This window comes from Chiloscyllium plagiosum, chromosome 19, assembly GCF_004010195.1.
Source record: "Chiloscyllium plagiosum isolate BGI_BamShark_2017 chromosome 19, ASM401019v2, whole genome shotgun sequence".
In the NCBI taxonomy this organism is placed as follows: Eukaryota; Metazoa; Chordata; class Chondrichthyes; order Orectolobiformes; family Hemiscylliidae; genus Chiloscyllium; species Chiloscyllium plagiosum.
In genome coordinates, this window is record NC_057728.1 from 52,114,673 (window position 1) to 52,129,951 (window position 15,279).

At 42.6% G+C, this 15,279-nt stretch overlaps 1 protein-coding gene across 1 annotated transcript in view; it reads left to right on the plus strand.

Annotated features, from left to right (window-relative positions):
• The window catches only part of LOC122559443 (NADH-cytochrome b5 reductase 3-like), a 28,707-nt gene extending 16,785 nt beyond the window's left edge, over positions 1–11,922 (plus strand). The window contains exons 4-9 of the mRNA XM_043708893.1: positions 635–741; positions 5,730–5,859; positions 7,103–7,186; positions 8,320–8,405; positions 9,112–9,211; positions 9,784–11,922. Coding sequence (XP_043564828.1) covers positions 635–741; positions 5,730–5,859; positions 7,103–7,186; positions 8,320–8,405; positions 9,112–9,211; positions 9,784–9,956 — 680 coding nt within the window. The 3' untranslated portion in view covers positions 9,957–11,922. The remainder of the gene's footprint in view (positions 1–634; positions 742–5,729; positions 5,860–7,102; positions 7,187–8,319; positions 8,406–9,111; positions 9,212–9,783) is intronic.
• The last annotated feature ends 3,357 nt before the right edge of the window (positions 11,923–15,279 follow it).

Genomic DNA, 15,279 nt, shown 5'->3' on the forward strand with positions numbered 1-15,279 from the left:
CCCCCACTCACCTATTGTACTCTGTGCTACTTTCTCCCCACCCCACCCTCCTCTCACTTATCTCTCCACGCTTCAGGCTCTCTGCCTTTATTCCTGATGAAGGGCTTTTGCCCGAAACGTCGATTTTACTGCTCCTCGGATGCTGCCTGAACTGCTGTGCTCTTCCAGCACCACTAATCCAGAATCTGGTTTCCAGCATCTGTAGTCATTGTTTTTACCTTATCATTCCTGGTGCTGAGTTCTCAAGGTCATTCAAGCAGCCTTTATCTGGTCGTCATCACCTTGCTGTTTGCAGAATCTTGATGTGTGGGTCATTGCCACATTTCCTACATCATATCAGTGTCGTTTTACCTCAGCAGTCAACTCAGTGGCTGCAAAGCATTCAGTGTTTTCTAAAGTTTTGAGGTGTGTGCGTGCGCACGCGTGTTACTCAAGGGTTAAGTTTCACTAATTTGTTTTTAATACTTTCTAAATGGTGGCAAGGTCACCAGCTTGTCTTAAAGATATGTTAATACCGAGTAGTCTGCAATGATACACACTGGCCATTGGCCACCAGTAAATCAGAACTTAAAGAACAACGCTGGGTTCTCAATCAAATGTGACAATGAGAAAAGTCTACTTTCTTTTTAAATAGGGCAACATATCTATTTATCAGCAAAGATTAATGGAGAACTTGTGGTCAGGCCATACACCCCTGTCTCCAGTGACGATGATAAAGGCTACGTGGATTTGGTGGTCAAGGTAAACAAATGGGAATGGAGTTTGGTTTGTCTCTGCCTTGTTCATTTATCACCCACTCTCCCACATGCTCTCTAACACACACCCAGACATCATACGTGCATACTATAAGGTATGGACACTGCAAACTAGAAGAGGAACATAAGAGCAAGAGTAGGCCATTTGGCCTTTTTTGAGCCTGTTCCTGCATTCAGTAATTTCCTGGCTAATCAGCTGCATTTTCCCATCTGATCCCCATATCCTTTTACTCCTATGTCTATCAAAACATCTATCCAACCCAACCTTAAATAAATGTAAAGACCCACCTCCACTGTTTTCTGGAGGAAGAGGATTCCACACCCAAACAGTCGACTAAGAAAAGAAATTTCTCCCCATCTGTCTTAATGCCTTATTAAATTATGTCCCCTCGTTTTAGACACCCCGACAGAAGGATATGACCTTCACTCTATCCAGTCCCTCTGGTCTAACTCGTGCCTTGTATAATTTTACCAAGACTTCGTTATTTTAACGTTCTATTCCCTTTGAAATACAAGTCAACATTCACTTTGCCTTCTTTATTACCTGCTCAACCTGAATGTTAGCTTTGTGATTCACGGACGACAACCCCAAAATCCCTGTACTGCAGCTTTCTGCCGTCTTCCTCCATTTAGATAACACAGGCTCCAACTTGTTCCTGCCAAAGTGTATAATATTACGTTTTTCTACGTTATATTCCATCTGTTAAGTTTTTGCTCACTCGCTTAACCTGTCTAGATGCCTCTGCATGTTCCTGGTGTCATCCTCACACTTGCCTTTCCATCCTTTCTGTATCATCTAGGTTCCAGTACATTTGCTTGCCCAAGTCAATAATGTATATTGTAAATAATTGAAGCTCCAGGACTGATCCCTGTGGCACTCCAATATTTACAGTTTGCCATCCTGTAAATGTCTCACCTTATCCCAACTCATCATCCTCTACCCATAAGCCAATCCTCTACCTTTTCAAATATACTTCATCCCACATCATTGGCTATTATCTTCAGGACCCTCATGTGGCCTCATTGAATGTTTTTTGGAAGTCCAAATATGTCACATCTACTGGTTCAGTTTTATTTATCCTGTTACATGTGAAATTATTCTAGTAAATTAGTCAGGCATTGATTTCCCCTTTACTAAGCTATGCTGACTATGCTTGATCATGTTATGTATGTCTAAATGCTCTGCTATTAGATCCTTTTATTATACACAGTTGGTTAGCAAACTGGCTGATAGTTTCCTGACTTTTGTCTGTGTCCCTTTTTGAGTAAGGGGTTAACATTAATGGTTTTCCAAACTTCCCAGAGTTTCCACAATCTCAGGATTCTTGGAACAATACTACCAGTTCATCCACTTTCTCAATAGCCATTTCCTTTTAATATTCTAGGATGCAACCCACCAGGTCCACAGTACGTATTGGTCCTTAGCCCCAATAGTTTCCCTAGTACTTATTCCCTAGGATAGTTATTGCATTTATTTCCTCCACACCTTTTGCCCCCAGATTATTTTGTATTTTTGGAATGTTATTAGTGTCATTTACCCTAAAGGACTAATCTAAAGTCTTCATTCAATTCTTCATTTCCTCATTCCCCTTTGTTATGAATGATTATTCATTGCCACTTCTGCTCTACAATAGCAACACTGTAAAATACAGTGGAAATATTTTAACTGTTGCCATAATCCAATGCAATTTGAATAGTTCACGAATAAAAAGATGAAGCTGAAGAAAACTCCATCTTTGCTCCATCACTCCCCCATGAGCCCTGAGCCAATCAATGACACCTGTTACCATTCTTCAGGTGCCATCTCTTCTTGGCCGGACCCACCCTGCCAATAGGCTGCCATTACTGACCCACACTCATCCTGCAGCCAGGAGGCCCCAACTCCGGGCCCACTGCAACCAGGAGCTGTCGTCACTGCCGCCATCTCACCAATGCCTGCAGTCCCCCCCCTCCACAATCTGGAATCCTTGGCTCTGCTGAAGCTGTCACCTCGCCAATGGCAGGAGACCCTGCTGTGGGCCCATCACAACCAGGAGTCCCTGGCTCCGCTGCCAGCTAAACCGCTGCCTAGCCAAGAGACCCGCTCCAACTGCTCCCCTCCGCAATGTCACTCCTACGGGTTGTTATTGAATCCTGGGTTCCGGATTGGTTGATATCCAAACAGCTGACAGGACGCCAAAGCAAAACAGCACATCAAGTTGACCACCATGTCTGCTGCCATGTTATGTCCCCAGCCTCATTCTCTAAGGGGCTTGTGTTCACTTTGACTCTCCCTCTTATGCATTTACAGAACATCTTAGAATCTTTTTTATATTACTTATTAGTTTACCCTCTGCTTATTTTCTCACTTTTTTCTTTCATAAATGTTTTTTTTAAACTTTCACAATCCTCTATTATACCACTAACCTTTTCCACATTGCATGTGTTTTCTTTCTTTCAATTTGATATAATCCTTAACCAACCGTGGATAGCCAAAGAAATTTATCTTCTTCCTGAAATCCTCCTTCACTGGGATAGATCTCTGTTATGAATCATGAATTATTTCCTTAAATGTCTGCCATTGTTTCTCAACTACGTTTTCTGCTAAATTCCCTTATCCAGTCCATTTTAACCATCTCTGCTCTGATTTCCTCAGTAATTACCCTTATTTAAGTTTAGCACAGTAGTTTCCAGTCCAGGTTTCTCACCCTTGCGTTGAATGCTACATATAACCATGTTATAGTTGCTGTTTCCTAGGGAATCTTTTACTCAAAGACCTGCCTCATTACACACACACATCTGAAGTAGCCTGATCCCTGGTTCTTGGAAACTGTCAGGAATACACGCTCTGAATTCTGTATTGCCTCTACATTTAGTTTAAATCCCTCTCTTCTACTCTAGTTACTCCATTTACCTGGACACTGGCCCCAAAATGGTTCAAGCAAACCCAGTCCCACAAGAACTGCTCCCTCCCAGCCTTGTGCCAGTGCCCTGTGGACTGAAACCCATTCCTCCTACACCAATGAAAACAAAAATGCTGGAGGTCGCAGTGGGTCAGGCAGCATCCAAGGAGAGAGAGCAAGCTGATGAAGAGTTGCCTAGACTCAAAATGTTAGACTCTCTCTCCTTGGATGCTGCCTGACCTGCTGGGATCTTCAGCATTTCTTTTTGTTTTCAGATCAGATTCCAGCATTTGCAGTAATTTGCTCCTTCTCACCCTCAATCTTTTGAGGCACACATTAACTCCTTGACTGTATTTACCTAATGACAAGACACCTGTGACTCAGGTGGTAATCCTGAGATTATCGTCTTGGTTGTACTGCTATCTAATTTTGGCTCCTAACTGTTTAGAGTATTTGAGGATAGCATCTTTGCTGTTCTACAAATGTTGGTTCCAATTTGGAGGATGACAACGGAATCACTTCACTCCCACTCCAAGTTCTTTAATCTTGGTTCTGGGTAGGCAATACAGCCTTTGGGACTTGCACACTTGTGGCTGCAGAGAATGGTATCTACCATCTTAATTACAATCCCCCTACCATTCTAATCTATTTCCTCTCTGCACCCTGTATGGGCATGGCCCCCTGTACCATGTTGCAGTGGTCAGATTGTTTAGCCTCCTGGCAGTCTCCGTTCTCATCCGCAGCATGCAAAAACTCCACATCTGTCCCACAGTTACAGGGACTAAGACTACAGGTCCCCATATCTGCCTGACCTACAGCCACACCTTCCTGTCCCTGATCACAGATCACATTTGTATTACATTCTGTGAGGGGTGTGCCCATCTCCTGGAGCAAATTGTCCAGGTAATGTCCCCTTCCCTGATTCTAGCTCCTCAACTCAGATCCTCCACCTACAAACACTTAGTCCACAGCAGCACCCACTTACTACAGCAGCAATACATCATCCATCCTGCCATCTCTATCCTATTTCATTTAATCTATGAATTGATTAATCTATACTGTTAAAGCACTTGAATCCTCACACTTAATGTACCTGAGTCACATTGTGGTTTACTACATCACTTTGCCAATAGTCTCCTCTCTGACCCCTTGATCCAAGCTTTTTATCCTGCCCTGCTCCCTTCCCAATCAAAACATACTATTTTGAGCCTTAATAAAATAAATGTTGAGCATTTACCAGATACTTCCTAATTAAATAACAACATCTTTTCCCATAGCAGAGCAAAAATCAAGTGCTTAGAGCTGAAAAACACCTCTTTCTCTTTCTCCCCAGAACAGCCTGAATCACTTAACTCTGGCACACTCATACATTTGCTCTATGTCAGCTATTTATATATGCTCTTGACATATCTGAGTCTATCTGAGTCATGTAATGGGGATCCACCTTCTGCTGCTGCTTAAGCTACTTTTACACTGGAAACTTTGGAAAAGTCCCTGTGTAATGTTGGTGACTACAGAAATTCAACAGTAGCTTTCAGTTTAATACCAACTGCAAACTAAATTGGATACTAATTGTAAACTAAATTTATATGAAGTAACCATTTACACTTTCTTAACCAGCAATGCAGACACACAGTTCCAGCCCTGCAATGCATGAGCTCAGTTTTTGCTTGGCTCCTCTGTCAAATCTCTCCTAATGTATTTTCTGTGATCTCACCGCCTTAAAATCAGAGAGGGGTTGAATCAGTGCAGATGGAGGCCATTTGGCCCACGGTGCTTGTACTTTGATTTTAAGACCTTTCCAGTGAGTCTCACTAACTCCTGCTCTTTCCCCTTGGCCATACAAATGTTTGTTTGAGCTCTGTGGTTCTTGGTAGAGTTTGTGTCAGTTCCGGTGCTAAATTGGGTTGGATTTGAACTGAGCTGTGATTTAACCAGCATGAGCCCAGTATTGCTGCTGAAATCTGCATGTTATGAAAGCAGCAGTTTCACGTTAAAGGCAAGCATGTGGAGGATGAGTTAACAATTGATTTTTCTACTTCTAACATTGTCACTAGGAATTGCTCTCAACAGTTCTGTTTTCCGGTCTCAGATTTATTTTAAAGGTGTTCACCCCAAGTTCCCTGAAGGGGGTAAGATGTCCCAGTACCTGGAGAGTTTGAGAATGCAAGATGTGATCGATTTCAGAGGGCCCAGTGGCTTGCTTGTCTACAAGGGGAAAGGTAAACGAGAGGCTCCATTTTGTTCTCCTAGTTTCTCCGTCTTTGTCGCTTGGGTTCCGATAATGCTACCTTCCTCGAGGGGCCTCAGAAATATCCACCGTTCTCTTCAACTGAGCTCACCCTGCCACCGTAGTTGACAGGGTCCTCAGCCATGTCTGCCCCCTTCCTGTACTACTTCACAATGATAAGATCCTCCTTGTCCTCACCTACCATCCCCAGCATCCACATCTAAAGGATCATTAGCCACCGTTTCTGCCATTTCCAGCAGGATGCCACCACCAGACACACATTCCCCTTCCCTCCCTTGACAGTATTCCACAGGAACTGTTCCTTCTGGGACAGCCTGGTTCACTCTTTTCCCCCATTCCTACACGTTCACAGCACCTTCTTCTACAATTGCAGAAGGTGCAACACCTGCCCGTTTAAGTCCTCCCTTCTCACTACACAAGGTTCCAGACACACCTTCCAGTGATTTACCTGCACTTCGCTCAATCTAGTCTACTGTACTGGCTGCTTACAACGCGGTCTCCCCCACGCTGAGACAAGGGCTCCCATTTTGCGGGACATCTACGTTCTGTCCGTGTGAAAGATCCCAAGCTTCTGGTTGCCTGCTGCTTCAACACACCACCCTGTTCCCTGGCCAACATCTCAGTCCTGCGCTTCCTGCAGTGCTCCAGCGAGGCTCAAAGTCCAAAGATGTGCAGGTTAGGTGAATTGGCCACGCTAAATAGCCCGTAGTGTTAGGTGGATTAGTCAGGGGTAAATGAAGGGGAATGAATCTGGGTGGATTGCTCTTCAGAGGGTCGGTGTAGACTTGTTGGGCCGAGGGGCCTGTTTCCACACCGTAGGGAATCTAATCTAATAACTTCAGGGCATGTGTATCTTCTACCTTTACCCACTCCCACACTCCAGGCCCTACCATCATTGTCATCCACGAATGGATGCCATTAGCAGCCTAACTCTCTCCCTCTGTACTCTATCCATTGTTTACTCCTTTACTCCCCATCCCCAGTCTTCAGCACTTTCTTCACACCCATCAGTTCTGAAGAAGAGTCCCTGGACTTGAAACAGTAACTCTGCTTTTTCTCCACAGGTGCTGCTGGACCTGATGAGATTCTCCTCTGCTTTGTTGTATAATGAAAGTAAACATCTGGCCCAGCTAACGAGCAGAAAAATCCGTGAGATAAAGTGGTAACACTATTACTTTGCTTTAACTGACTGTGTGTTACCTTTTCTTTTAAAGGTCAGTTTGCCATTCGTCCTGATAAAAAATCTGAGGCCAAGGTTCAAGTGGTTAAACAAGTGGGAATGATTGCTGGCGGAACTGGTGAGCTTTTAATTGTATATTCATTGTGTTCACGTGGTGGGGAGAATCCAGAGGTAAAAATGTGTGTATGAATAGACTGAGGTTATGGTTGTTGGGTCAAATGGTACTCTCTTGTGTGGGATCACTGCTGGGGTAAACCCTTCAACCGCTGCTATGTACTCTAATCCATTTATATTCTATTTCAAATCTTTATCCAGTTCATTTCTGAATGTGCTAGTTTCTGCCTCATTCCCTAGCTTCCAAGTTCTAACTGCCCATACAAATATTTGTTCCAACTCCTATTATCCATCCTTACAGTTAATCAGATTTCAGAATTGTGAGCGAACTAGATTGTTTTCTGTATTGTAAGAAAGCCAGGGACCTCAGAACTTAGGGATTCTACCACTCCATGATTCTATCGCGTGGAAGGAGGAGATCTCTGGAGTCCATACTGATTGTATGAACAGCATCCCATCCAGACCCACTATCCAATCCCTGTAATCTAATATTTCCCTTGGCTAATCCACTTAGCCTGGACACTATGGGGAAATTTAGCATGGCCAATCTAGCTACCCTGCCCATCTTTGGAATGTAGCAGGGGGTAAACCGGAGCATCGCGAGGAAACCCACGCAGACAGGGGAAGAATGTGCAAACTCCACACAGACAGTCGCTGAGGATGGAATCGAACTCAGGTCCTTGGCACTGTGAGGCAGCAGTGCTAGCCACCCAACCTGTCTTATTCAACCTTCTATTGTGCCACTTGTGGCTGTCTTCCCTCCAAGTCAGATGACTCCAGAGCTCTAAACCAAGTCAGCATATGCTGTGCGGTAACGGAGGAATGCTGCACTGTTGCTGGAGCTACCTTCTAGACGAAACAAATCGAGGCTCCCTTCCCCATGTGGGCATGAAAATACCCACTGGCTCAATGTTGAAGAACAGCAGAAGAATTTGTTCCCTGAACTGCACTTGGTGCAAAAACGCTGAGTTGCTGTGTGTGTATGTTTTCTCATACTCCAATGGCAACTATGCCCCAAAAATACGTGAAGGACTTGGGGACATGTTGAGGATTTGGAAAAGGCTATAGAAAGGCAGCTGTTTCTGTGGGTCTGCATTTTAAGGCTGATGAGTGTGATTTTTCTTTAACCTTTTTCAGGTATCACTCCCATGCTGCAACTGATCAGGGCGATTGTGAAGGATCCAGAAGATCAGACGATCTGTCACCTGTTGTTTGCCAACCAGGTATGTCTGTTTTTCTTTGCTGGTCAGATGAGATGTTGGACGGTTTGATAATCGATGAGGATTTCTGCTGGTTTGCAAGGGTTCTCTGAATTTCCACAAAACAGTTTTCCTCCAACACTTACTCCTCTGTCAACATTGACTCAAATAGATGATCATCCTTTTGGATGTTTGAGGAAGCTTATTGTTTGAAAGTCGATTGCCACATTTCCTGGATTACAGCTTTAGCACTTGGGAGTACGTTGTTCGTGTAAAATATTTTGGAGATATGTTGAGGTAATGAAAGGCACTATATAAATGCAACTAATTATTTTCAAGTGCTTCGTGACTTCCCTGCTCTTTTAGTCTCTTGGTCACATGTTGTAGGTTTTGTGTTTGGTGTAAAATTTTCAAAGCTGATTAACGTGGAACAGAAACAAAACTCCCCCCTTCGAGAGGATCACAATGTAATATTCCCTGGTTTGGTGTTGGAATTTTGTCCTGAACTTACCAAGTGAATTACTTATGTTGGCAAAAGTGAGGACTGCAGATGCTGGAAACCAGAGTTTAGATTAGCACTGAAAAGCACAGCAGGTCAGGCAGCATCCGAGGAGCAGGAAAATCAATGTTTTGGGCAAAAGCCCTTCATCAGGAATGTGAATTACGTTGTCCTATTCCCGTCAGTGTTCTTCTTGGGGGGGATTGACTTTGTCATTTTTGTTTCTTTCAGACTGAGAAAGACATTCTGTTGCAGTCAGAGTTGGAGGAAATCGAAGCTGAGTACCCTCACCGTGTTATAATATGGTACACCTTGGACAGAGCTCCTGAAGGTTAGAATTAGCATTAACAAAGGTCATGCCCCTTCCACTCACTGAGCTGCATTGGGTCCCAGTCCATCAACAGCAGGTTTTTAAAATCTTTATTAGCTGTAAAGCACTTTTATTTTTTTTAAAAAGAAAGTTAGTTTGCTCTTTGTTTTGAACGTTGAGCTGTTGTATAAAACGGAGGAGATTTAATCAAACACAAATTGATGAAATGCACTCTGCAGAGCAATGGAGCATTGTGAAAACTAACAGGAAGTGCAGCTTGTTTGATCTGATTTTTCTCTTCCTGCCTATTTGCTAGCCAATTGGAAGCTCTTGTTGATGACAAAATCGGCCAATAACTTAACAAAATGATTTAGCTCTCTTAGGAATTCACCTCCCTGAGAGACCCCATGCAAATTTGCCTACAGTGCAGTATGTTGAACCATGATATAATGAACTTTCACTGCAATGAATTTTCCGTTTTGTCTCCTAGAGAGTTTAAATGCCCAACCTGTGTTTGGCTGGGGGCAGGCATAATGAGGAAGAGTTTATCTTCCTCTTCTCTCACTTTTTCTTTATTTCTCTTTTTTTTTTAGGCTGGAAATACAGTGAGGGATTTGTGAATGAGCAGATGATTAAGGAACACCTTCCCCCAGCTGCTGACGATGTGCTTATTCTGCTGTGTGGCCCTCCACCAATGATACAATTTGCTTGCAACCCAAACCTTGACAAGCTGGGTTATAGTCAGAGTTCTCGGTTTGTGTACTGAGAGTGAGAAAGTCTGGCTTATCCAATACAAACATACAGAAGTGAAAGGAAAGATTAACAGTCAGGATTCCTTTTCATCTAGGGCCCCACTTTATGCAAGATACCTAATTGATCTTAAATTGAGTTGTATCGTGCCAACATTATGCTCTATATTACAGCTGTAAAACTGTGCTTTTGAATAATGAGGCAGCCACATGGTAAAATGTCCTTGGACCTGCTCCTACCCCTTTACTGTAACTTAATGGAACAGATTTGGACACAGTTCTGGCATAGGTGCACTGAATAGGAGCATTTCTGAACAAATCTGGTGCCTTGCTTTTGCTCTGAGCTTGAGGTGTTTTGACTTTTGCATAACATTTATACTTGCAATGCCACAGCAATGAAGCAGAAGTTAGTGACATGGGTGACATTTAAAGGGGGTAGAGTTCTGGATTTGTATAGAAGGCCCACACACTTTTTTGTTTCCCAGAAAGCAATGTTGGGGTTGACAAATCTAAATGAGTGGTGTATATAAAGAGAGTGACACCAGCTACCACATGACATAGGAAGGCACAACACTTTAAATTCCAAAAGTAATGGTCAATTCAGGTGAACACAATGCAGAGGAGAAGGGAACGTTGAATAGTTTTAATCTCCATATCAGTCATTAAGTTATTTCTGTTTTGTGTAAACAACCTGGGAGAAATTTTAAATAAACCCCACTTAATCTTCAGCTATTTGGCAGCTTTGAGTACTTGCTGTAGTTTTTTTTAAGATATGAAAGTGTAAGGAGAACGTGGGCTCTGTTCCCTGGTCAGTACTGTGCAATTTTGCAACATGTTAAATTGCTTAGGAAGTGAAACCTTTTTTAAAAGAAAAAAGATTTTTCTGTCCTGAGGTTATCAATTGTAAAATATGAATGGACAAGGCAATATCTGTGCTGGTCCAACCTTCTGAAGTTTGAGAACTGTTACAAGCAAGGGTATGCTTTTGTTGGTGCTGAAAATGTGTTGCTGGAAAAGCACAGCAGGTCAGGCAGCATCCAGGGAACAGGAGAATCGACGTTTCGGGCATAAGCCCTTTGTTGGTGAACATTTCAGTCAATAACTTGTTCAACCGCCTCAAGTGAATCAAATTTAGGTTTGCTGAGTGCTGCTTAATTCTAGGAAGCACCTGCACTGTGCCTCCATGTTGTCACTTCACCTCAGTCAGAGTGACTGATAATGGTTGATATATTTACCATAGAGTTATTTAGACAATTTTTGATGGTACAGATGAAGTAGAAAAGAGAAACTTACTCTGTGGAGTCACCTTCTGGACACAGCCTGCAACTGCACCGCAATAGTTGAACAAAATTCAATGGGCAATGTTGACACAGCAGCTCTGCATGAAGTTTTGCAGAAAGAAGTTAGCAAACTATCTTGACAAGAAAAAGTTTGAGGATAGGGAGCAGATACCACACGTAAGGCTTGCTGAATGAAGGAAGGATCACTGGACCCAAAACGTTAACTTTGTTTTCTCTCCTTAAGGGTTGAGAAGAGGTTGGAAAAACTCAGTGTTCACCGGAAGGGAGGAGGCCGGGGTGTGGGGGATAACTTGATAGAAGTCTACAAAAGTACGAGAGGCATGGATAAGGTGGATTATCAGCGGCTTTTTCCCAGGGTGGAAAGGTCAACTACAAGAGGGCACAGGTTCAATTGAGAGAGGGAAGGTTTAGGGGAAAATGTTTCAGAGGTGGGTGTTTGGAATGCACTGCTAGCAGAGCTAATGGAAGTAGTCACATTACCAACATTTAAGTATCTTGATAGACATGTGAACGGGAAGCAAACAAAGGTGTAGAAACCACTTATGGACCGTAAGCAGTGCATCTAAATAAGGACTAGGGACTAGTATAGACTTGATGGGCCAAAGGACTTGTTCTTGTGATGTATTGTATTAGATTAGATTCCCTACAATGTGGAAACAGGCCCTTCGGCCCAACAAGTCAACACTGACCCTCTGAAGAGTAACCCACCCAGACCCATTTCCCTCTGACTAACCCACCTAATACTATGGGTAATTTAGCATGGCCAGTTCACCTGACCGGCACATCTTTGGATTGTGGGAGGAAACCGAAGCACCCAGAGGAAACCCACGCAGACACTGGGAGAATGTGCAAACTCCACACAGTCACCCAAGGAATGATCTGCCAGACTTAGTCATACAACATGAAAACAGACCCTTCGGCCCAACCGGTCCATACTGACCATAATTCCAAACTAAACCAATCCCCCCATGCTGCACTTGGCCTATATTCCTCCAAACTATTCTTATTCACGTACTTGTCCAAAAGTCTCTGAAACCTTGTAACTGTACCCAAATTCACCACTTCCTCTGAAAGTTCACTCCACATGAACCACTTTGCATCTTTAAAAATAAGCCTCCCATGTCTTTTGAATCTTTCTCCTCCTCCCACCTTAAAATATGCCTTCCAGTCTTGAAATCCCTCACCTTAGGGAAAAGACACCTGCCGTTCACCTTATCTATACCCTTCATGATTTTATAAATCTTTGTAAGGTCACTTAGTGAGTTTGAGTTTGCCCAGCAGTTTGTTTTGGAAGGATTTTGTAGAATCGGTCCTATTCATCATTTGGGCTTTCCTGATTGAATTGTTGTGCTGCAATAAACTAGCTGATTGGACAAATGTCTCCCTTAACTACAGGAAACTAAGGTCCACCTTTGATTAAAGACTGTACAAAATTTAAAGGTCCTGAAAAGACTCTTATTTTTTTATTTCAATGTAATTTAAACATGGTTCGTAAAAATGCTGTTTCAGCTAATACTTGTCACAATAGGCTCGACCCTTTTTGCCATGAAGTGTCGGAGGCTGAGGGGTTATAGAGGTTTATAAAATCATGAGGGACATGGATAGCGTGAATAGCTAAGGTCTTGTTCTCAGGGTAAGGAAGTCCAAAACTAAAGGGTACAGATTTGAAGTGAAATGGGAAAGATTTAAAACTGAAGTACAGGGCAACTTTATCACACACAGGGTGATATGTATGTGTGGGACAAGCTGCCAGAGGAAGTGATGGAGGCTGGTACAATCGCGACATTTAAAAGGCATCTAGATGGGTATATGAATAAGAAGGGTTGAGAGGGATATGGGCCAAGTGCTGGCAGGTGGGACCAGATTAATATAGGATATCTGATCAGTGCGCATGAGTTGGACTGAAGTGTCGATTTTACACACTGTCTTATTCTGACTCTAATAACATTTTCCTGTATACTAGTTGATTTTATTTCAGTTAAGCTCTTCTTAGTTGAAAAAGCCTTTCCTGCAAGGGATCAGAACACCAAGAAACCACTGGATATTTTAATCTCAAATGATACTCCTTAGGCATTACCGAGTTATGTGCTGGTTTCACTTGAGACATTAAACTAAGGTCCTGCGTACCTTCTTGGGTGAATGTGGAAGAGGATTAGTGTTCTTTGAAAGTTCTCTGCATGAGGTAATAGTTTTGAAAGGGTTCATGTTGAAGACAGTATTGAGCTCCAGCAAATTCCATGAGGTCATACAATCTTGGATGGCATAAAGAGGAATGGAGCTGAAAATCATGTTTGAAGATGCTGATGTGTCGTCACTATCCCATCAGACTCAATATTACCTGTTACTCTCTCCACAGATGTTGAGTTTCTCACTATTTCTGATTTCTGCAATAATTTGCTTTTAGTTTTGTTATAAGTACTGATTGACTAGTTAGTCTTTAATTGTCTATGTAACTTGCACCTGTTGCTATCATGTCATAAACTACACCGTGTTACTAAGACAAGTGCCTCTTCTTAAGACTCACTCATGTTTCAATCTATAACATTGTTAGCCGACAGACTTTTAAATGCAATATAGAAAGGTGAATTTGAGCACTCCAGGGTTGGAGTGCATCATCATTTGGAGTAATGTAATTTTGATTTATGTTTTTGTCTACCTGTTTATAAGTTTCCGTTAATTAGGTTATATTTTTATTATAGTGCACCCATCAAGGGCTATCAAAATAATTTTGCTTTCAAAAGAGTAGAAATGTGGATTGGGGATATTGTGACACAAGGCAGAAGTGAGGACTGCAGATGCTGGAAATCAGTCTAGATTAGAGTGGTGCTAAAAAAGCACAGCAGGTCAGGCAGCATCCGAGGAGCAGGAAAAAACAAAAAAAAAACGATGTTTCGGGCAAAAGCCGTTCATCAGGAATGAACTTCATTCCTGATGAAGGGGTTTTGCCCGAAACGTCATTTTTCTTTTTTTGTTTTTTCCTGCTCCTCGGATGCTGCCTGACCTGCTGTGTTTTTCCAGCACCACTCTAATCTAGATATTGTGATACAGTATAGTGTCCCTATCTCTGGGGCCAGGAGGTCAATGTTCAAGTCCCACCTTTCCTAGACACGTTGTAACATGTCTGAATGGGTGGAATAAAATTCCCTAGAAAGCTGGATTGAGTCCCCCATCAAGAGTTGTCTAAACGTTTATTGTTACTTTAAGAGTAGGAAGATGGATTGCATCATCAACTCTGGGAATAATACTTCAGTGTTAGTTTGATAAATTTCTGTAAATGTTTTGATTTTTGTCAGTGCTCCACTAGGGACTGTTTGGAATGTAATTGGTTTATATTAAGATTACAAAAAGGAATAGGTGATAGCTTGCAGCCCAAACCATTAGCTGATAGTGATTAGTTCCTCAATGTATACAACATTGTGGGCGGCACGGTGGCCCAGTGGTTAGCACTGCTGCCTCACAGCGCCTGAGACCTGGGTTCAATTCCTGCCTCAGGCGACTGACTGTGTGGAGTTTGCACGTTCTCCCTGTGTCTGCGTGGGTTTCCTCCGGGTGCTCCGGTTTCCTCCCACAGTCACAAAGATGTGCAGGGTCAGGTGAATTGGCCATACTAAATTGCCCGTAGTGTTAGGTAAGGGGTAAATGTAGGGGTATGGGTGGGTTTTGCTTCGGCGGGTCGGTGTGGACTTGTTGGGCCGAAGGGCCTGTTTCCACACTGTAATGTAATCTAATCTAATCAATCGTAATCTAAACATTCTGGTAGCTCTTTATCCCTCACTCAATATAAATTATCTGATCATTATTTCATGATGTTTGGGCAAACTTGCTGAATACAAATTAATTTGTGAGAGTTTCCTACAACAGTATCAACACAAAGTACTTCACTAGTTGTAAGGCATTTTTATAACATTTGGAAAGTCAATATATTAAGCTTAGCTCGTATTCTTCTAGACTTTGTAACCTTTAACTTGCAGCAAAACATATACTTTGTGTGTTACATTTTTACAGGAGATGAGGGAGTCATGGCCTAACATTATATTGT